A 23,485-nucleotide genomic window follows, 5' to 3' on the forward strand; every position below is an offset into this window, starting at 1 on the left:
GCGATCGTATCGCGAACAATGTGGATCGCTTGGCTGTCGGTGCGGGGGGATACTTCGCGGTGGAGATGAATCGTTAAAGAAGGGTGCAAACGTGGCGAATTAGTTAGATATATGATTCAAATTGGAACACAAGGGGTGCTTAAAAAGGGTTATCAGGGTTGAAGATTTTATGTTTATTAAGGGGTTACCTTGGAGGATCGAAAATCATCTGTAAGTTTCAGAACTTTTTGGGGCGAAATTATAAAATAAATGAAGAATCCTTTTTTAACCTCATCAAAAAATCGTCTAATTTGGTGCCGTTTTGAGCGTCTCAGGATGGCGTAACTTCTTAATATTCTTGCTTGTGTTGCTAATTGTTTGAGTTTGTATGGCTGTTGGCTGGTGCTTTATCCAGTTTCTCTCGAATTCCTTGGTAATTCATCTTCCTTGCTGGAAGTATTACGATCTCACCCCTTTCCGATCGAATTTATAAAATACGTAAAAGGAACGTGATTTATGCGACGGTGATAAGCTCGTGGGAATCAGTCGCGTGAGAAAGTTTGGTGAAATTTTCGCGGGTCTTGCATAGAAACTGCTTCCTAGTTGCCGATCATTCCGTAGATGTATCAGAAACCCCATTACTCTTCGCCTTGACCCTCATACGAATACTACTTTCTGTTTCTGTTTAAATCGTACAACTGTTGGAGAATTTGATTTATTTATTACAAGTGACTGCAGGCAGTTCATAATCCACCATTGCACTACCATATTAGAGTTGATGCATCAACCGAATTGGTATTGTATGCTCAAGCTATGCTACTCCTGATAAAAAAAAAACAGTGTCCTCTTACTAAAAATTCATTTATTTTCTCCTTCAACACCAGGAAAAGTTCAATCTTACTCTCGGCGAATAGAATTCTAGAAACATTGCGCTATAAATCCCGAACAGGCTTGCAGCAAATATTCTCGACGCGTTCCGTAGGTGTGCGGCATTAATCATAAAAAGAGGTTCGTAATTGGCGTGCTGCTTCGTGGAAAATTAAGAAATTTTGTTTCCCTCGCACGGTCAGGCACCGCGAGGCTTAGCGCGAGGAACTCTAAAAGGAGAAAGAGCAGAGTGATGAATGCGCCAGTAAAAATGGTAAAAAATCACCAGCCGCGTTGTTCGGCCTTACGGTGTTGTGCAAGGCGCGTGTTTTATGGTTACCTCGTAACAAGTTCATCAAGGTGATCCTTGCGTGAACTTTAACACGGCCTTTCTCTTGCCTCGTCATGCTGGCACCCACATATTGTTGACTGTAGATGGTCCGGCTGATAATTTCCTCGAAGAGCCATGAACTTGAAGTGGTACGTGTAGACCCGCGCGTAGGATCGCTCACAAGCACTCGAACGTTATCCATTTCACGATGTTTCTCCGCGAGTGAACGGTGATTAATTCGCGGCAACGTCTGGGAGGAAACCGTACTGTATAATTTCATGCCCCTCGGTAACAATGGTTGCGCAATAGTTGTTCCTTTTAATCTACTGCGATCTAAAGCTACACCGCGGCTCTGTTTTTACAGACGATTTCCCTCGAGTCCATTCACAACAGTAGAAATTACACAGTTCATTCGGTTTAATGAAAATACTGACTCTTACGCGAAGTGGAATTTAATGGACCAAGGCAGTGGCATACCCAGAGAGTACAAACTGGATTTTAGTCTTTAAATAAATTTTTATAATCACCTAATGAATTTCATTGAATTCGCATTAAATAAATTTTTCTTAAAATCATTTCTGTCCGTTCAACTTGGCTCCCCTCAAGATTAAATCCTTTGCGCGCCGCTGCACCAAGCTATGTATATACTTCTTACATTACACTTATGTGTTTCTAAAAAAATCTTTCAACCACCCACCGAACCAATATGACTGCAGCATCGCTCCCATTTCTCCGCGTTTCCCCGAGGATTCCACGTGTATGCCTGACTTCTATCTTCAAAAGGAATCTCCCCCAATATTCAAATTCCTCGCCGTTGTTTACCCGTTGCTACCAACCGAAATGCAAACATCGAACGCGACCCAAAGCAGTGAAGCAGCAAACACCTGCCCGTCTCAGTCGGCGACGCACAAAGGGGACGGTCGGGGCCTAATGAAATTGCGCCCGCGTCTCGCGGTCAGCTCGAACGGCGCGCGATTCATCGTAAACGGGCCTCCCTCGATTCCCCATAAACGTCCTTTTCCCTGCGCCGATATTATAATGCCCGGTCGCAATGGGTTGGGGGACGGCTGCCGTTCGACTCGAATGGGAACTGGCCACGGAGCGAGCCCGAACCGTCGCACATACGTGGTTCCGTGGTTGTCTGCTGGAGCACCGCGACGCACGGCTCTGTTCGTGTGGACGCGGACCTTGATGCATTAAGCAGTGTCCTTGAGACGCGAGGCCACCTCTTCTGCAGCTCGTGCCGCGGGCAGAGCGTGGCGCGCAGCCTTCCCCGGGTGCGAATCGGCGTATCGTTTACCCGGCGGAAACTGCCGCGATAGGTCGGCCCCTGGCCTCTCTGGCAACGGCCGTTCTGGGGACGTCGCGGCTCCAGACATTAAGATAAATGTTCCAGCGGAGTGGATGCTAACGAGAAGTCGGGCTTAATTGACTTGGACGTAGGTTCGATTAGCGCGGCGTCGTGCGACTTCGTGGGTGGTCTTGGAACGGATGCGCGCGTGTTTAGGAAGAAGTCTGAGTGTGGTGGCTTGTAACACTTTGGCTGGTGGGTACACTTAGCACCGGCAGTTTTAGTGTTCGTACTTGGGAAGTTGATATGGTTGGGACTTTGGTGTTGGATTCCGTAGCAGGAGAATCAAGCGTAACAAGTTTTTTACGAGTTCTAAGTACTTTCAAGAAGTTTTTGTTCAGAAGTCTCCGATCGGCGTTCTGACAGAGATTCCGCTCTTAAACTCTAGCAATGAGGTGGTCTTAGGAGTTTGCGACAGGGTTATATACACAGGAGTTGTGGAAGAAGGGATAAGGATGACGTGGAAGGAACTATCGTAAGCGTAAAGGTCGACGATGATGACTAAATCTTTTTCCGAGGTTTTGCGAGGGTGACTACTTAGTTGCGATGCATTGGCATGTATTTAGGATGTTTGTAACGTGTATCTAGCTAGCATCCAACATTCGATTGCTTCTTGTAGAATGTACAAACTTTGGGATATGTTGTGTGTATTGCTAGGTGAGTACTGAGGATTGGGGTAAAAATTCGATGCGCGTATTTGGTTGATGTCTTCACTGAGGTGTTAGTCGAAAGGGATAGTATCTTTAGACGGTTTTATGGAGACGTAGTGAAATTTCAGTGGAGGAACATCAATTCTACGATATCACAGGTGTAATTTATATATTTTATATCTGATATCGAGGGTTTCTAATTTCCTTGTAGAATACATTAGACTTGATAGTGAATGAATTAACGATATAAGAACTACGTGGTTGATAAGCTGAACCTGATCCAAGATCCTCAGAGGATCGAATAATAAAAATCATGCAAGAGAAGGATCCATGGCTGAGACAATTTGGCAGGCCCGCGGAACGTCCCGAAATCGAATCTGGTATAGAAAATTGGCACGAAGAAGACGTTAGGCTAGAGAAGGCGAATGCGAATCGTACTTGCGGCCAAGCCCATCCAGCCCCGTCAGTCCACTGGAAGAACAAGAAAATTAGAGTTGAAACAGCTCAGGAACATTACTTTGGCTTCGAACGCTGCACACTTGCGCGCGGAATCACATCGAACGATGCCCAGCCTATTGAATTACACGAACGCAGGCGGGATAAGCGAAGAGTCCGCGGCACGTGGAGGCGGACAGGATCCTCTTCCCTTCTCTCTTCCCTCGTCGTACGGGAAATAGGCACAAAGGATCCAGCGGCGAAGACGGCGGAACGAGCGCGTAGGCACCAGCTCGCTCCTTATAGGAGTGACACACGCGCGCGCCCGACGTGGAGGATTATTATGCGGATGATTACCGTGCTCCGTGGCTGGGGGGATAGTCGCCTCGCCTTGTCCAGGGCCTTATTTCCTGGGGTGAAAAGAAAAGCCACGCGATAACCATCGACGCCTCTTGAAACGCGCGTGAGCCCTGCTGCGGGCGTTTCTTCTCGCGCTTGCCTCTTTTAGTGTCCCCCCACAGCCTATACAGTAGTACTGAGATACTTGTTGAGGTTACGGGCGGAAGCTCAGAACCAATAGGAAGTGGAGAGGGAAAGCTGATGCTCTCTATTGTTGCTTGATTAGACAAACGCAATGTACTTTAGTACAAAGTACTTTAAGATCTGCAGCAGTGGTAGGCTGAGGCTAAAAATATTGGTTGCCAGGAGACAAAGAGGGCCCACTCAGAACTTCAAGACTGTCATTTAATTGTTTATAAGAAATAAATAAACATTTCAAAAATACATCAGTGGCAAAAGAGTGCAATTAAAATTTTTTGTGAAAGAAATGTATATTTTTAGTAATTACAGTGTTTATTTATTTATTTATTTATTTAAATAATTATACGGGGAATACCCATGGTTTACAAGAGACAAAGCAGAGAAATTAACTAGAGAGTCTATACAATAAATAAGCCAAGGATACACGGCTAACAAAGCCAACTAAACTGAACTAAAAGATAAACAAGAACTAAGAACACAACATTAAATACTAAATACCATTTGTCGTCGAGCAAGCTGACACCCTGGCCACTGCGCCAATGATCTGAAGTATACCTATTGAGGTAGATAGCTGTTTTGATTCTGCAAGGTCCTGCAGTGATGAGAAACATATACCTATACTAAACAGCTTACATACTCGCGAGATTACTTCACATTAGTGGAGCCTAAGTAAGTTACCTGTTCCAGCAACTAAGCATTTAAGTTCCTCTTCATTTTGGAATGAACAGGAAAGGGTGTCCTTCCTTCAAATATCCACATCAAGAGTGGAGGCAGAAGAATCACAATTTTCCAAACTACTTACCGTCTACACCTAAAAATTCTTCTCAATGCTTGTCATCCACCTACTACGAATGCACACGTTCCAACATAGCACGCCCCTTTATTATTTCATTAAAGCCCGTGACGCGCTCCAAAAAAGGCGCCCGCTGGTTGGTATTCCCCGCGGGAGCACGTGCTAGAAAATAAACCGTCCTTAAGTGGAACAATAGACTCCTTGCACCTGAGGACGCCGATAGAGCAAATCGCCGACGAAAACGGTAACGGCGAGTTTATCCGTAGATCGTCCGCGAAGATTGCCCCGTTCGCTGGCCCGTTCGTAAATTCCCGCGAATCGATCCGATATCTCGATCCTGGAATGGCTTCCCTCGCCGTGTAATTCGTCGGGGGGGTTCACTCCTGTTCCTTTCAAGCACCAGCCGCCGCATTGTGGCCCGGCATTGCGCAAGAATTCACTCCTGATCGTCCTCCTTCGCGCGGCGTCTAACGAGAGTCGTTTAAGGAACGGCGACGTGGCCATTTCAGGGGGAACAATGGGAGGAACGTGCTGGTGCATTTTATGGGGAAACACGGATATCCACGGTGTCGGGCTATACCGTGGATGGGGATCTAGCCTTGCGTGGAAAAGTCTTGGGGAATAAGTTGCTCTCTGGTGAAGGGCGATGAATATTTTGATTCGGTATTCAACTTCCACGATTAAGGAGTTGAAATGGTAAGCGGCGTAAGTGCCAAAGAGATCAAAAATGAGTTTTTTTAGAGGGAAAGAATGTAAACTCCATGCTGGATACGGTGGTAAATAATTTATTTTAGTTTCTAGGGCTGTCGCAAGACAGGCCTGAGATCATAAGTACCAAAGTCCCTGTGGTTCAAAAGAAAATACTGAAAATTTTCACTTCTGACACTTACGTCATTTACCATTTCAACTCCTCAATTCTTCGGTCTTAATGGTTAAGATGGGGCTCTAAGTGACTTGTGTTGTGATTTCAGCATCGTCGCCATTAGGATAGTGTTTCACTAGCATCAAACTGATTTTGCCGTTCAGAGGTCCAGATGAAAGCACTTATCGTAAGGTTAAACCCAGAGGAGGTCGCGAAAAATGCAATAGTCACAGTGTTTATAGATAGGTCTGTGGTTTGGATCAATTAAAACTCATTTCGGTGTCCTGTAATCGGTAAATTCTTACCAACGAATTTCAAGTTAATTTACCTTTCAATGAAAAATGGAATTTTGCCAGTCACGTGGCATGAAATTAACCAGCAGGGAATATAGATGTAGGAGTTATTGGCTGTTTTAACAACGCTCTCGAAGGAAACGACACTGTCTACCACTGGCATGAATCATCGCCGACTGGCGAAGGTGGGATCCGTTTCCTCAACTGGGACGCATTATGCTTCCAGGGAAATTACAACACGGCGAAAGAGGCTTTTAAATGCCGCAACCAGGTGACCCAGCTGAGAAAAGTCAAATGTTGGGCAACCGTTGAAATCCTGTCGGTCACTTGGTCACAATTTTTCTCACCGGGAGTCACGGCACCGAAGAACGTACGGTTTTCGTAATTCCTTGCCACATTGCACCGCTGTGGACATCCATGGTGTCTGGTATCAGCGAGGAAATTCAATTTCAATGCATCTCAACTATCATTAGGTTAACAAATCGAATTTCATTCGTCATTCGAAATTCTATTTAAATAAAAATGTCGCCCACCTCTGGAAGAGTGTATAGAAATATTCAAGAGAATTTAGTTTCTGTTGCACAAACAATTATTCTGAAAGTAAATTAAAGGAGAGATATTAGCGATACTCTTCGAATAATAGCGTTTTCTAAGCCTCCTATTATTCACGGAGATTGTAGAGAATCGTACTTTGATTTTCACTTGCAGAGAAATTGTAGAAAAATTCTTCCAAGAAGTGCGATCTTTGCGTCATTCTATTACCTTCGAGTTAGCCTGTTTGTTAGTTAAGGTTTCTATGTGTGTTCTAGAGAATGGCCGTAGCTTTCATCCACGTTTCTTCTCGATCCTATAAAACATCACCGTGGAAGAAGCACTGCGCATTTTTATTAAAGATAAAAGTTGGAGAAATTTCACCGCGCTGAATATATTCTTCTCTCCACGGAGCAACGATTTTCTAATGTTTCTTTCATACGTTGTAGAAGAATTACGGTATACAGAAACGAGAATGCAATGTAAACCTATGAACAGTATAAATCATGACTTCCGAGGCGACTCAGCGACGCTCTTCCTCCAGACGTGGCTGGAATGCTGAATCGCTGACCATATTATTGTCCATATCGTTTACCGCGCGGTATTCCGATACGTTATATCCGCGGCCGGTGCAGAAATAAAATAATCGAAAGATCCCCCCGTCGATTATGCAACGTCTACTGATGGGATGCTAATATCGTATCGTCGATTTCATCGGAAATGCGATGCAGACATTGCGCGTTTTCATTCGGTTTGACGACGGTGTTTTTGACTGACGTCAGTTCTGCTTTAGTCGATCGAAAGGCCATTCTATTCTAAGCATACAAAACCACGCGAAATAATTTTCTGACATTCAGTGTATATGTAGAACTTCGTTGCAAGCTCCACTTCCATTTCTTCTAAAACCCTCTGCGAGTTTATAATTCATTAGCTGAGAATAGAAAATGGTCCCAAGGCTATGAAAATATTTCTTGCAAGTGGTAGGCAGGATTACTCATACGTTCTCAGAAGAATACACGTGGGTACGTGAATTTGGGGCCGAACAATGGTGTTTTAGAATCTGCCATCGGTGGGTTTAAGGAAGAGATTCATGGCTGGAGCGGACGCAGGAAAGTCCACCCGCTTGGTTTATAGTGTTTATACTGTAAAGGCCGACGGGAGATCAGGAAATCCTCGCTTTTGCAGGGTAGACTAAGCAACTACTCTCATTTCCAAGCGCGCGTGACGGGTTAGACACGATGTCCGTCCCTCCTCCCAGCCCACCCCGTTTTCTTTTTCCAGCGATCTGACACTGAACTCGATCGTTGATCTCATTCAGGGTCGAGTGTTCCTCGAGTTCCTTGAGTTACGCTCGGCGTTGTTTTTGCCCATCGTTTCTCTCTGCCATCAAACGCTCGCATGCTCCTGATCGCCATGCTACTCTTTCATTGAATCTCTGTTTGTGATATACTCGAGTGTACGTCGAATTGATTACTTATAAATATACTAGACGCCCCTAGATAATAAGAGAATTAAATTTGACATTTTTTAAATTTGACAATTTACATTTTGCTTGGATCTAGTTTTTGGATCTAGTTAATCACATGGCAGGTTCTCGTGATCGTTCGTGGAAAATTGGCCGTGATTTAGTCGCTCGAAGTGTAAATGCGGAGGCTCTGAAGCATTTACTTAACGTCTGACATGGAAAGCCGTAGGAAATGTCATCGAAACGGAAGTTGCGCATCAGTTGCCTACGAGCAGCCTTGCCATCCTACTCACTTCTCGAACCTTACGAGACTGGCAGAAGGAACAGATTCTCAGACTTCTGTCTATCATTATTTTCGAACTATTTGTGCATGTGCTTACTAAAATATGTAAACGAGTGAACAGACACGCGTTACTTTTGAAAATGCGAAAGTTCAGTGTAGAACAAAATTGAAAGTATAATGATAAATTTGTTCCTCCGTGTATTTCAAGTTAATTTATTTCTTTTTAAGGCGATTTATCTTAACATTCTCATTTATGATTCTAAACGAAACGAAGCCTCGCAATGGGAACCGATATTCCACATTCTTCATTTCTAATGAGAAAAATTCCATCTTCAGCAAATTTCTTGCCTGTTCAAAATCACCAGGCATATTCACGCGTTCTCTTACACCAGGCTGCGCTATCTTGCACAACTCATCTTGGGCGAAATCTACAAATTACCGCAACCGTTTTTATCCGGCACAGTTGCGCCTGTTGCCTGCTCGCGATATTAGTAATACTTCACCGCGGTCTGATACTAATTAGCAAGCGCCTCGTTCATTTGCGAAAGAGGAATTAACGCGTTCCACGTGGAAGATATACCCTCGATACTGTGGCTGTTGCATAAAACCAGAGGATCGTGGATTTTCCTTTTGAAAACTGGATAAATGACAATCGATTCGAGGAATTCGTTTCGCTGCATCATAACAAATTCGAAGTAACTACCAACGCAACATTACTCTGCTCAATGCCACGTACCAATACAGAACGGAAGATAAATTAAATGGAAAAATATCCCCGAATCGATGAGAAATTATAAGCAGCGGCTATTAAGGGATATAATCACACGATCGCAGCGCAAACTTTTTTTCCCAAGTGGCAATTTATTTAGCTCCCGATAGTCTACCTGGAACAATTGCACAGCAGTCGGTCTAATGAATAGTCCGCGTCTATTACACGGGTAATTGCGGGGTGGTAATGCAGTAATCGTTTAATCACAGCCCTTCAGTGTTTGCTTAAATATAAAGGTTTCACCTCGGTGAAAGTTTGTCGACCTTTTTCCCCTGCCTTCGTGCCCCGTCCCGTGCAAATGTGTAATTGAACAATTATTTCGTGTGTTTCGTCCCGCGCCGAGATTCAACACCGTAATGGCCGGTTAGGCAGGATACGCTGTTCGGTGTTATTAATTTCAGCCAGCGGGGAAAAGTTTTTCTTCCTTTCCCAAGTAGGAGGAACCGAGCGCAGCGTGTCCCGTGGTTTCAGAGAAACTCGGTATACATAGTATAACGCAGATTCGTAATTAATTACTTCTGCTTTTTTTTCTGAGGTACTATCTCTCGTTTGAATATGTAGTAGGCTGGTTTTATTAAAAAAAAGGAGTTGTACCTTATGGAAGTAATTATTCGAGCATTACTGTTTTGTAATATACCTAATTATAGTCGAAACTAGATCAACTGGCTGCTCTTTCGTAATGATATAGGTATAACGATTGCATATTCACTTATTCAAATCAGTCGTCAAGGTTTCTCTCTTTTGCTTCTTTTAGAGTGTGTTTAAGTAGGAAAAGAAATGGAGTATTATTTATCAGGAACCTCTTTATATATCCAAGGCTTCATTATTTTTGTATTTCCCAGTTTGGGATCTTGAGACCAGTTATGTATTTAGATGTCACAGTTTTCCCATTATCTGCTCGTAAAGGCGCGAGAATTGGAGCGTAATCGTGGCACATTAATACCGTATTAAGCCTACTGTGCTTTGGAAAAAAACAGGGTACGCTGCCTTCATTCAGGCAACGCTCTCCATAGCCACCACAAGGAAATGTAGAGTCTCTCTTGGCTCTCTATGACATCTGTAACAGAGACTTTACGTTTCGTCGTCTCCGGTGTTCTTCCCTCGTCACAGGAATCATTACGAAGAAGGCACTTTGACACAAAAGCCCCGTTTTCTCTTACTTTCCTGCTTTGCCGCTCGACTACATAGTCGTGCTGTGCATCACGATGCAGAAACCCTCGACGCGTGCTCCTCGATTCTTTTTCGAAGGAATTGCTGATGGGCTTCGAATCGCAGCGAATATACTTTCGACGAGTCTTCAAACCCTCGATGTCGTTAGGTTTCTCAGTCCATACTCCACAGGTTGGCAATGAAAAAACTCTGCTCAGAGATCTCTGCTTTCTGCATCGGAATGTAATAATCGATTCTAGTCCTGCCTCTTGTCGTCTTTCTAATAACCCAGAGTTTCTCCAAGTGTCACGGATGAAACTGTACTCGCCTGAATCTTTTATTCGCCACCTGCAGTCGTATAACTCCCCAAGTAGAAAGATATTTCTGTGCAATTACTATTACAAAATTGCCTAAAACATCAGCCTAAACCTAGAACGACACTGTGAAATTTGAATTTCCAAAATCCTCTTAAAGTTTCCGGAAAAAACCTTTTGTATTTATCTATGGGCGTTTTCAGAGAAGACATTTACAGCATATAGTATTCGTTGACAGTAAGAAAGTCGAAATTTCGGAATGGAAGCTTGATATTCTAGCGTCCATCGACACTTTCGTAGAGGACATAAAATTTATCGAGGTCCCCGCCCGCAGTGTTCTTCTGGGGCTAATTTCACAAGCTTCGTAACACCGAAGCCCGTCCCCATTTCTCGGTGACCGAAGTTGCATACCGAATCCCCCGGATCACTATCGATTTCAATCGACCACCGCCGAAGACGAATGATTCTTAGATCGTCCGTCCTGCACGCACTCTCATTTTCCAATCCATCATTTCCATCGATCAAAGTCTGTTTCGATGCTCGGGCTCGGCGCAACATCTGCAGCGCAACGAGATCCGAGCGTTCGGTACCGGTTGGTTAGTCTCGTAAGAGAAACGGACGGATATTAGGCCCCAATAACCTGATTCTCGTCGCTTTATTCTCATCGCGCGTACTCGGACACGTTGTTTTTCAGCGCTCTCCATACGACTTAGGTGCATACCAATTACTCGCCGCGGCGCAACGGCAACCTGCACATGTGAAACGCAGACTTTTCCAGCTTGCAGTGATTACCTAATTGGCCGCAGATGCTTCGCCGCGTCGACTGTATCTTTCCCTCCGTTCCGACTACTCTTTCGCAGAGGCGAAAACTGATGAAACACGGCCGGCCCGCCGCGTGTCTCACCGTTTCCAGATCGAACGGATAAGCGACAGACCGCGGGCAACACTTTATTTCGCACAGTAATTATGTGTCAGATGCAGCGTACGGTTCGCGCAGTCGCTGGGTTGCATCACTCGTTTTAATCCTTCGATGTCTGTGCCTTTCTTCTGCCTTCTTGGCGAATAGGCGCGCGTTTGTTGCTGAAAGGTTGAGGATTATACCGGGGACATTTAGTGGATAAATGTGGGAAGTGTCGGAGTGAGGAGTTCGCGGGGGTACGATTGAAGCTTTGCGTTTAATTATAATTCTATAAGAATCCGACGTATAGGCAGAGAGACTGATACACAGGTGTAAAGTAGCACATCGTAACCATGAAGTGCAGTATAAATAATTAAGTTTCCTGTAGAAATCGTGGAAACATTTGGCCACGTATAGAGGATTACTTCAATTTCTACCTGCAAGTGTTGTGCTGGGCGCTCGAAGCTTAAGGCTAATTAGAAAAAGAAAAGGAGAAACTTATCGAATAATTCGACTCGGTACAAAAGTCATTACCCCTAAGCGTATTCCTCCCATTAGAATTCAAAGACCCGAAGGAGCGCGTATAGTTCTCGTTCCGTTCTTCTATTGCCGGGTTTAATTGATTCTTTGCTTTCTACGCCAGTGAAAATTCAGGCGCATGTGAATGCATTCTCAGAGCACGGGCAAAACAAAGAAATTAATTAGTTTCTCTGTCGTAAATGAAAGTCGAATAAAGTTTCAGCCACCTCGAGATATTAATCGGAGTCGTTGAGAGCAACGCGACAAATCGATCAGCGCGCGATAAAGGATCTTGAGGAAGGATGGGCGAGGGAAAGAAATTCTACTTTCGAATGCAATGAATCACAGAGATTATCGGTGCTGTTTCGCGTGTTGCTCGTGTCGCGGCAGCTCGTCACGTAAAAGACGACGGGGAGGCGAAACACGCGGACGACGAGGCACGTCTCGCGGGCTGGCAACACCTGCCACCGCGCGTTTTGCGCTCCGCGAGCATGGCGCGCGATTCGCCTCGAGACGTGTCATTTTCGCCGAAGAAAGTGCCCGTTTCTCCCCGACGTTTATGCAGTTCCGTAGCTACAGCTCTGTTCCCAGTATCTGGGTTGCGATTGTCGCGTCATCGCGGGCTGTCGAGGGCTCCGCAGGACCCCTGACAGTTTGTAGATTTACGCTGTCAGAGCATTCCGAGGCAGTTGCTCCTCGATCGACGCTAATTTTCCTGCTGGTAATGTCTGCGCTCCCGACAGCACGCGATGATAGCGCAACAGTGTTTCTAGCCGAGAGCCTAGCAACGATCCGCGATCGTGTCGCAAGCACCGGCATCGGCTAGCCCTAAGCACCGTACGTTAAGCAAATCGTCGCGTAGCCAAGCGTGCCGGTCGCTTTCCAGCGGCTTATATTAGCACAGCTATCTAACAGTCGCTGCTATGGGGTTGTTTCAGTGTGGCAGCGGCGGTGGGTCAACGGAAGGCGTGGTCGGTAGCGTCGGTGGTAGCGGAAGCGGCGGTAACAGCAGCAGCGGCGGTGGCATGGATTGCATGCCCCTACGTCCAGGCCCCTTTCACTATTTGATAAGCGAGCAGGCCAAGTCGTTGGTGGCCCTGCAAGAGCTGCAGAATGAGGTCGGCGCCCTTCTCGAGTTCCGGGACCTCGTCATCGAGACGTTCCCAAACCTCCGGCACAAGATGGCCGCGACGGCGTCCGCGGGAGCGTCCGTGATATCGTCCTCGTGCACCCAGAACTCGCATATCCCCCGGCCGCTCTCCAGCCCATCGAGGCGGATCAACGAATGGGAGCCGGGTAAGGTTAGGCGGCGGATACCGCGGGAAGGGGGCGAGTCCTCGTCGTCCTCGTTGCCCAGGAGTCGCAGCAACTCGCACAGTGGCGGGACCAAGAACTGCAGTGCCACCGTCCAGGACTCGGGCTTCAGCACGGAGACGTCCTCCAAGGACAGCGCCTCGACGGCCATAGCGCCCAGGCCGAGCAGCCCCCGGCCGGGTGTCCTCGACGAGGCGGAGGACGAGCTATGGAACCTCCTGGACGTGATCCATCGGAAAGGGATACGGCTGAGAGAGGAGGTGGAGTGCCTGCAGGGTAGACTAGAGAGCGTGGCGCCGGAAGATCTGGCGTCCACGGACATCCTGGACGCCGTGAGGAAGGTGACGTGCCTGGACGGCGAGAGGACGTCGCCGATCACCACGGAGGAGACCAGGGATTCTCAGGTGATAACGCTGAGAAGGGAGAAGGAGCAGCTGCTGGATAAGGTGGCCGAGCTCGAGGCTGAGACTATATCCAGTCGAGCCAGGGCGCAGGAGCTGCAGTCGGAGCTGGCGGCCCTGTCCGCGCTGAAGACGGGCCTGGAGGATAGGCTGAGGGCCGGACTGAACGATACTTCCTCGGATATCCTCGCGCCAGGGGCGCAACGGTTGCAACCGATCGTGACCGCGTTGCCCGTCGTCTCCTCGCCGAAGAGCAATACCGTTAGTAATATTAAGAGCAAATCGTCGGCGTTCGCCTCGGTGGCGGCGTCCACGAAGGCCCATAAGAGTCGCTTTAGAACGAGGACCATCGAGAAGAACGTCCTGCTGGATGTCACCGCTCACAACGAGGAGCTGCGCGACATCAACGTCGAGGCGGGCGTGAACGAGAGAAGGGCAAGACTGGGAGCGTTGGACTCCATCCTCGTGTCGCCCGCCAGGGTGGCGCACGTTAAGGACGTCGACGCCAACAAGATCGCTGCCATCCTCCGTGAACACTCCCCCCTCGAGCTGCAGCGGCATTTAATCACTACTACCGTCCATAATCAGGTCAGTTAACGAGGCTGCGTCTTACGGCGCTTTTCTTTGGGGAAGGATATTTACATACTTGGGGATTCTGTTCTTTTTTTGCGATTGAGTTATGACGTTCCTGATACCTGTTTCGATGTTTGCAAGAACAGTTTAATAGAATACTGTGGCTAATTACAGGTCCTACAAAAGAGGTTAGACGATGTAGAGAAAAGTACGGAAACCCTCTCCGAGCGGCTGGATAAGGCGCGCGAGGAGAACGATGACCTACGATTCCAGGTAATTTATATTAGAAAGTGGAAGTTTATTGCGAGGATGAATACTAGTGGGGCAGTTTAAAATTCATCAAATTTATCATAGATTTTTGTATTAATATTATTGATTCTCTAAATTTATCAACTTATAAGCTGAATTCTAGCCAAGAAGTCCTATATTCTGTCTATCTCTACAAGTGTCCCAAAATCATCATCGCATGCAAATTCCTTGTACTAAAAGGGATCTATATCTCTGCATGGCGGACATTAGAAAATTGTATATTTCCGATTTCAAGTACACTGGCTTACTACAAAAATGCAACAGCTTTCAAGCCAGGAATCCACCTGAAAGCTAAGCGAAGCTATGCAATGCTAATTTTTAAAAAAATTAATTTCAGTACATCCGTATAGAACCGTCTCCACCAAAAGCTAAGCTAAGCTGTGCCATGTTTGTTGCTTTATAGCACAGCCAGATAGCTTAGCTTCCAGGTGGATCCTCAGCTTTAGTCCCACCGCTCTTTTAGTACAAGTGATTCCCGCATTCCATTTCGCGGCATAAATTCGGGAACACCCAGTGCGTAGCCTGGCATTTCGATGACTGTTGCAGCTGGAGGAGAGGAACATCGAGCTGGAGGGCACGAAGGCGCGCGTCCGCGTGCTGGAGAAGCAACAGCAGCGGCCGCCGACGGAAGCGGATCCGGAGGCGGACGCGGAGCAGGCTAGATGCGAGCAGAACGGTCTCGAGCCAGGCAGCAGCACGGAGTCGGCTCGAGACCACCACCAGGCCGTCGAGGTGAAACCGTCGCCCCGACGGCGTCCTAGTCGTATACCATTACCCGGCGCCACGGCGAAGGCGACGGCGCCGAGGCCGCCCAGCCACGGCAGGAACGACAGCAGAGAGTCGTTGAAATCGTTAACGAGACCTCCGCGTGATTCTAGTCGCGACAGTCACGGTGGCAAGTCTCTGTCGAGGCCGCGCGACTCGAACAGGGACTCGCTGGGCAACAAAAGCCTGACGAGGAACAGTAACAACGGCAGTGGCGGCAACAGTAACGGGAACGGAAACAGCAAGGAGACGAACAGGGAGTCCCTGAACAGGTCCCTGCCGCGTAACAATTCCAGCCGAGACTCCTTAAACAAATCCTCCTCGCTGTCCCGCGCCCGCGACTCGCTGGAGTCTAACAACCTCGGCACGTCCCCATCCCCGGGGACGACGCCTCCTCGGCGACCGCCCGCTCCTGCGCGCCGTTCCTACAGCCTGGCCCGCGCGTCGACGTCCGTTGATAACGAGAACGGCAAGGTACGATCCATAAAGCAATACTTTTGGAACAACTGGCTGAAGCCGTCGTTGTCCAGCGGCCCGATCCAGTAGAGCGAACCACCAGTACCTCCTCTTCTCCAAGGACGGCCGATAGTCGCTCTTATATAGGGATAATCTACTGCTTCTAATCGCGCTCAGCCCTACCCCGACTCGAGCCCATCCTCCACCACGCCTCAACCGACACCGTGATTCTCTATTTCTCTCTCTCTATCTCTGTTCCCGTCTCGACACGCTGACATGTGCTCACCGTACGTTACCCGGTTAAACAAAACGAGGAAACATCCGCTACCGGAGCTACTTACAGTCCAACCCATACAACCCTCCTCACATCGGCCCAACCATTCGCTAGTCCTAATTATATCGTCCCCCATTAATTCGCGTTACACGGCGCAACGATATTCTATCGTCATCGATTCCCCTTTCTAATCGCGTCATACCTCTATCCGTCTCCCGATCTACTTCGTTGTCATCTGACGCGGTTCCTGACTCCTCGGTTGTCCTCCGCCCGTTCACACGACGCGGCCACTCTCGCGAGAGACTGGACACGTTTCTGATCAACCTCATCGTGTCGACACCATCATCCCTGCAAAAGTTATTCAAACTCTGACGCACACAGAGAGACACTCGACCGACACTTGTCTTAAAAACCGACGAATCGCCCGACGATCCACTACCGAAATGTCTGATCTGGAGCGCAGGCGAGCGTGCGTTCGAGCCCGTCCCCGGCGGTCCAATAAAGAAAATGGCCCCTTCTCGCGTGCCGCCGGTTTTTCTCGTAAGTTATGCTTCTTTTATTATCATTTGCTTCGATGCTTCTTCCTGGATGTGGTGAGCTATGAGCCTGTCTCTGGTTTGTTTTTTTTTTCATCCTGGTTCTCCTTCTTTTTTCTTCACACATCCTTTGATCAGTAGTGACATATCAGTAGCGACCCTCTCACCTGGAGTTTGGCATGCGCACGCACCCGTAGTGAGCCTTCCCTTAGGAGTTGTCGGAGCTGGTCCCCACAGTAGCGTACGTTTGAATGCATCCCCTGTTCCCATTAACTCCCAGACTTAAACAGGGCTTCTACACCCTCAGTCGCGACGACGATTGGAAAATTTACTGTCCGATTCTCCTGACATTGCGTTGCTTTCGGAATAAAATCAGTGGGCTGCTTAAGATCGCCCCTGCAACTCGTAAGCTGTTTTGTTTGAGGGATGAAAAGTTTGCACTTTTTGTCTGCCAAAGACAGTGGCTGAGAATGGCTCTGCCAGTATTCTTGAGCAGCCAGTTGCCCTTAATCCGACTGTAGGAGTCTCTGAAGTTTTCCAAGAAAAGAGTACCAGAAAGGACGTACTAATTGCAACTGTCCTGCACAGTTAAACAATTTCTTCCCCGCAGTATTAATCACGACCCTAAATTCCTCTTTACTTTCATACTATGGTAGTGTTACATTTACTTGCAGTAGAAGATGCATGTGGGTACCAAGAATCCCTGTCGAATTTTCTGAATGCACGATACGCTTGCACGATGAAGTAATTAACTTTCACGAGAATGTGAAACGTATATATCAGACGAGGGAAGTTTTAACTCATTATTAATACTTTAAATTCTGTAATTACTTCTGATACAGTGATTCAGAAAATTCGACAGATCGTTCGCCACGAGGCGAACGCGGGGGGATGAAAATTTCTCCCTTCGACTATCCTCACGTCCGTTCCCCTTTCACTGTCTACACTCCTCCGTCGTGTCATTACGTTTGTTGCAACTGACGAATTCACGGATCAAAAAAAAAAAAAGGAACGAGTGATTTATTCGACACGCACGTGAAATACGTCATTATACCGTAAATTTCCATCGCGCATATCGGGGCTCCCTTGTTTCTGGATGTCCATTAATCTTTTCCAGTTTGTTTGCTCTCTTCATTTGCTGATGTTTGATCTTATTTTGCTAGCGTTGCTTGTATGCGGACACAGCCTCGAGAGCCATGACGTGGCTCGGAGTCGCACTTATAATGATTGATGTAAAGGAAAATGAATCGACCACACGCTTACCTGCTTGGCCTTGCGGTTCATTGTCCATCTCACGTCCAGTGCTACGTGTCACTACGAATTAATCACTGACTTACGATGCAAATCGTACTTTAAGACGCATTGTACGTAGAGACCCAATCGATTCTGCTGAAATCTGCAGTGACGAGCAAAAGTTCATTCTCTCTCACAAACCACACGCAAGCTCTCCAATCTAATACGAGATAGAATAATCCTGTACCATTTTCGAATTCCAGGCTTCGATGCCATAAATCACAAAACTTTCTTCCGCCACACGATTCTTCAAATAACCATACAATCAATTCATCTAATATAACAATTCGAGTATTTCAATTTATCCTGTAACTTCGAAACATCCATAAATGCACGGATCGATCCTTCCCCCAGATAAAAAACCCACAAGCTTCCCATCGCCATTCGCAATACCGAATTCTTGATCGTCACTGCATTCGTATGAGGTCTCAAACGATCTCCATAGAAAATCGAACTTCACCGTTTGGTCGTCACGTTTCCGTGAGAGCTAGCAGCACTATTAGTAGCCTTTAGTACCATGTAAAGTACCAGAGAACGTATACGAGCACTGATCATTATGGGGTGTTTTTTGTGTGTGTACTTTGCCTCGGGAGGAATCGCCACGTGAAAAGCAGTCGAGTACAAAAGCCTACACGCCGCGAGTCTCTGAAATGTCGAATTCTCGTCCAGGAGCGGCGGTGGCTGGCCACGCAACGCTAATCGATGACGGTGCCTTTTCAGGTCTGCTCCGAACCACCGAGCTCCTGGTGCTCGACGAACGGCAGCTTCCGACACAGCGACTCCTCCTTGTACCCGGACTCGCTGAACCAAGAGACCTCGTCGGTGACCGGTTCCACCAGGGTGGAGTTCATCATCGGCTCGCCGACCAGGCGGTTCCGCCAGAGCTCTGTCTGGCCGCATCGTTACTTCGATAGCATAGATTCCACGGCCATGCTGCCTGAAAGTCTTCTAACCGACGAGTTCTCCCTCCGTCGCGGAGAGGCCCTCGCCGAGTGCGATTCCCTCGAATGTCATCCGATCTCGAACGAGAGCTGAGCCGTGTGAGACTTGTCATTCTTTGGCAGGTTGGATAGAGGATCTTGGTACTTTCTGTTCCTCCTTCTTTTCCGTATTTTCCTGCTGGTGGATCAGTATTTAGAGTGGAGAACGATCGGCACTTGAAGGCTCAGATTTCATGGCATTTTATTTGCACGAATGGTGGGGTTAATGGTTAGCGTGTACTACTGCTGTGGAACTTTGGATATTTACCATCGATTTGCAGTATCTTCTGGCTGTTATGATCATTGCGCACGAGCGGAAGCGACAGTAAATTGCAGAGGGATATTGAATTTTGGGTAGTTTGTTAGCCTTTGGCCTTCAAGTGGTCGTTGGAAGTTCTTCCGGTAGTTCGAAATGGGCTTACGTGGAATTTTATAGAGATACCCCAGAGGAAAGTTTTTATTAAATAGAATTTCGAACAGTCGTGTGAAAAAGATGCATCTTCTTCTTGCAGACGTCGGAAAGTAATTGCAGGCATTAAAGAATTTGGTCTTTTATTTTTATCTGTATTCTTTATCAAGTAAACGTTTGATAGAAAGATGGCAGGATCGAGAAAAGATGGCAAACTTCAAATACCAAGATTCTTTGGCGTATAGAAGAATGGACGAACGAAGAGAACGCATGTGTGTGAGCTATTTTCGCAGCAGCCTATCGTATCATCTCTCTGTCACCATCGTCTCACTTTCATTCTGCATTTCAGCTGCATTTTCATCGCGCAGATCGACTGCGCGCAACAGATCGGTCAGGGTCTAATTTACGTGTCTCGCGCACTGTGGAATTGTCCCTTATTAAGCATCGTCGATTTCTCACGACCGACAGAACAGAAAATTAACCGTGATTAAGTTGTGTCGGGTACGACGTGTGTTTTGCACGCGAAAAATTGTTGACTATACCATGGTACACCGTCGTGTGTTCATTTTCAGTATCAATCGAGAGACAGAATTGAACTTTCTTTAAAGTACAACTTTTTTAAATATTTGACGAGCACGCGCAGATTCTGCAATGATTTCCCGCGAGAGGATGCCCGCGAAGTTTCTTTTCGTAGGATTTAATTTTCTTTCGCAGACGTGGGGCACTCGCGGCTTTCGCGAAAACTTCTCTAACTACAGCGATCACTATGAATCAACAGTTTTCGAGGCATTTTCCTGACACTTGAGAGAGGAAACTGTAATTTGATGCGTTTCCATCATTTATGAATCCCCAGTTATTTGCATTTCGTAGCAATTCATTGTGCATTTATGAAGCCCTTAAAGTAACAAGGAGACCCAGTTTTATCCGCGTGTAGGATTATTCTTCAGAGTTGAGGATTATTTATGTAGATTATCAATATTAAGTACACGCGTTGCTGCATTTATTCGTATAAACTTTCATTTATTTCATAAGTATTATGTTGAAATATAATTATTGTATACTGTAATTTATGACACGTGTTAGGTCTAAGTTGCAATATACAATCTTTAGCAACGGTCAAAAAGATGCTCTGCTTTGATAAAGTCTCTGTGTCATTGTGTGTGGCGCTTATTATAGTTGGGACAAAATTAACTGGCCAGTTAAGATCATTTAAATGCTCCTCCTGCCACAAAATATAGAAGAATGGTGGGGTTAGCTCTGCCAGAGGCCGTGAGTGGCCAGTTGCATTTGTTGCTGCTATAATCGAACAAATATTGCCTCAACTCTGATATTCTCTTAGTACAAAATTTCGGAACCTCAAGTATTGCTCGAACAGTACCATTCGTATTTTAGAAGTGACCACTGTGAACGATTCTTATAGTTCAGTCAAATACATTTCCCCAGACACCATTGATATACAAAGCAATTGATGCATTCTTTTACAAGCAACTTCAAGGATGAGTTTGTATCACAAACTTTCTATTACTTGATACTGGTTCGGTATAGAACATTTCTTATTTTTTTTGTTTCTTTTGTGATTTACAATCGACTGTTAACGAAGTTTCTGAGGTGTACGTTTCAGCGCATTTTAGATTTGTATCTTTATATCTTAAGACTGTACCTATCTGCTGATATGAAAAATTGTCTTGTCATCGTCGAATATTTTCGTATAGAGTTATGAATATCGCGAGTGAATCTGTTCTTAACTTTTGTAGCGGTTCGGTTAATTCTATTAATCTTTTCGTGCTGTAATGGCAGTTATGGCTTTTAAAGAGATTCTGTAAATGATTTTAAGTTACTTTGGTTGCAAAATATTTGCGGCAATTTTCTTTCGCATTTATATTTATTTTAGACAAACTTTGACGATATACACATTTTCTTTTATTTTTTCCTGTTTAGAATACTGTATCGGCGAGATTTTTTTATCTGCGCGTCTAGTATGTACAAGCACGATGTTTTTGCACGAATATTTAATTTTCCACGAACAAATAAGGAAAAACATTGCTGAGTTTAATAAGTTGTTACAACTTTGATTTGATATCCTAGCATAAAAAAATCAAATTTTATACAGTTCGTTAAACGAAACTACAATTCGCTTAAATGTTTCAGCGGCTTTATCTTCTTTTCGTAATTTTGCACGAAATGGTTAATGAGAACGAACGTTAGACGATATCACGACCACCAGCACATTCCATTCTGCGAATTCGAGCCACAATTTCGTATTCCAATGTACCATTTGTACCTTTCGTTTGAACGTGCGTGGTAATTAATATAATTTATTTATTGTGTGCGTGTGCGATGCGGGGGACTAGCATCGAACGTTCGTAGAAAAGAGAAATATTGAAAGCGTCACAACCCTCGAGAAATTTTATCGACGAGTACCAAATGCGGGCGCGAAATCACGAGAAAACGAGCGGTGCGAAAGAGGAGGTTGCAATTCACGAATAGATCGTCGAAAAGCTTTTCTGGAATCACACATATCACGGGTGATGGCACGGAAATGTATCTTGGACAATATTACTCGCTGCTTGGGATATTCAATAAACTGTCAGATTTTTCCCATCATCGAATCGGGGTAGAAATCGAGGCGACGAGAATGCTCGTAAGTCTGCGGAATTTTCAGAGCTTTCGAAGGATTTCGAGGCAAGATTGACTCGCATAAACCCATTATACTTCGAAGTTTCACGGAATTGATAAATTTGAATACCTTAAACACCGAGATGCTTAGTCGACTTACTAATCTATCCGAATTAAAATCCCCAAATATTTCCGTCACGTCTACACTCGAATATAATCCTTCCATAGAGGACAATTACTTAATTACTTCAAAGTATCTCACACCCTCCGAATCTTTCGAATCTTTGTGAGATCCCAGACATTTACAATTAAGACAAACCCGTGACTAACGCAGGAATAGACTCTTTACACGTGAGAGAAGAGGAAACATGGAAAAAACGAGTATCGTTTTTACTACACGATCGTATTCGTTAGGGCGCACCACGTTGCGAGATCACAGGCTTCCATTATGGTCGGAGCAAAGTCGATTGATCGTTGAAGGCCACTTCCCCCGTTCTCTTCCTCCTGGAGCGCTAGAGACAAACTACTGGGAGGTACTCTGAGTCAAGGGCTGGCAGAAATCGATTGACTTCGTTCCGACTGTATTGGGGATCGTGAAAGGTGTTGTTACGGTGACTCGACGATACGCTACGTACCACACAGTTCCTTGCTTCAACCAATTTTCGTTATTTATAAAAGTGATGGTTAAACGGCGGGGAGGGAGAGGGGCGGGGGGTGGGGGTTAGAGGGGTTGACGGCCGCGAGAACATCGGGCAGCGTACGCGTCTAATCACAGAGCTAAACCTGTGATCCTAGTTCGTATGATATAAATATTAACCGCGCGAAACATGTGATTAACTTAGCCGAACTCATAGGACTGACGGACTTTACTTATTATAATTATTATTACTATTATTATTATTATTATTTTAGTGCCTAAAAATATTTTTTACGCGGATAGCAAACCAAAATCGAGGGCCGTGCGCGTGCGACCCGCGACGGTATCCTTCTCCTCGTTCAGCCGTCGCCGCGCGCGGCGCGTGATAACGGGTCGCGCGGATGCGATCGCGGGAATAGAAACAGAAAATGCTCAGAGGTAGTGTTTGGACGATTGTTCGGTGTGTAACAGCCGGCGGACTTCCTGTGCGTGCCGACTGGAGGCTATTATTTTTATATGTTATTAATTAAACGACTGCGAGAGGAGGAGAGCGTCGAGGCGGACCGCGCCGATCGGCGCAGCTTCCTTTTTCTTTTCCCTCGACGACGCCGTTGTTTCTCCCGTCGTTTCGTTTCTTCTTTTCTTTTTCTTTTATCGTCGTTGTATTATACGATTCGATACTTGGTCCTAGGTTTACAAGTCGGCCCGCGCTCGGGTTCATCGACCTTTGTTTTTATTATCGACGCGCCTCGATCAACCATTTGTAACATGTATATACGGTAACGACGTCGTGAAATTATTTAAAAGTTAGTTTAATGTACAGGCGAATCTGTGTAACGATATCTGCGATAATGTGACTCGGTTAATAAATACGATACCACTTAGCCAGAGTG

At 46.0% G+C, this 23,485-nt stretch overlaps 1 protein-coding gene across 2 annotated transcripts in view; it reads left to right on the top strand.

Annotated features, from left to right (window-relative positions):
* Window positions 1-22,654, top strand: part of Jvl (javelin-like) — a 76,321-nt gene extending 53,667 nt beyond the window's left edge. For both annotated transcript variants that reach the window (XM_076816924.1, XM_076816923.1), the window contains 4 exons: window positions 12,968-14,332; window positions 14,492-14,590; window positions 15,173-15,865; window positions 18,671-22,654. In XM_076816924.1, coding sequence (XP_076673039.1) covers window positions 13,055-14,332; window positions 14,492-14,590; window positions 15,173-15,865; window positions 18,671-18,985 — 2,385 coding nt within the window. In that variant the 5' untranslated portion in view covers window positions 12,968-13,054 and the 3' untranslated portion in view covers window positions 18,986-22,654. The remainder of the gene's footprint in view (window positions 1-12,967; window positions 14,333-14,491; window positions 14,591-15,172; window positions 15,866-18,670) is intronic.
* The last annotated feature ends 831 nt before the right edge of the window (window positions 22,655-23,485 follow it).

This window comes from Andrena cerasifolii, chromosome 7 (genome assembly GCF_050908995.1).
Source record: "Andrena cerasifolii isolate SP2316 chromosome 7, iyAndCera1_principal, whole genome shotgun sequence".
NCBI lineage: Eukaryota > Metazoa > Arthropoda > Insecta > Hymenoptera > Andrenidae > Andrena > Andrena cerasifolii.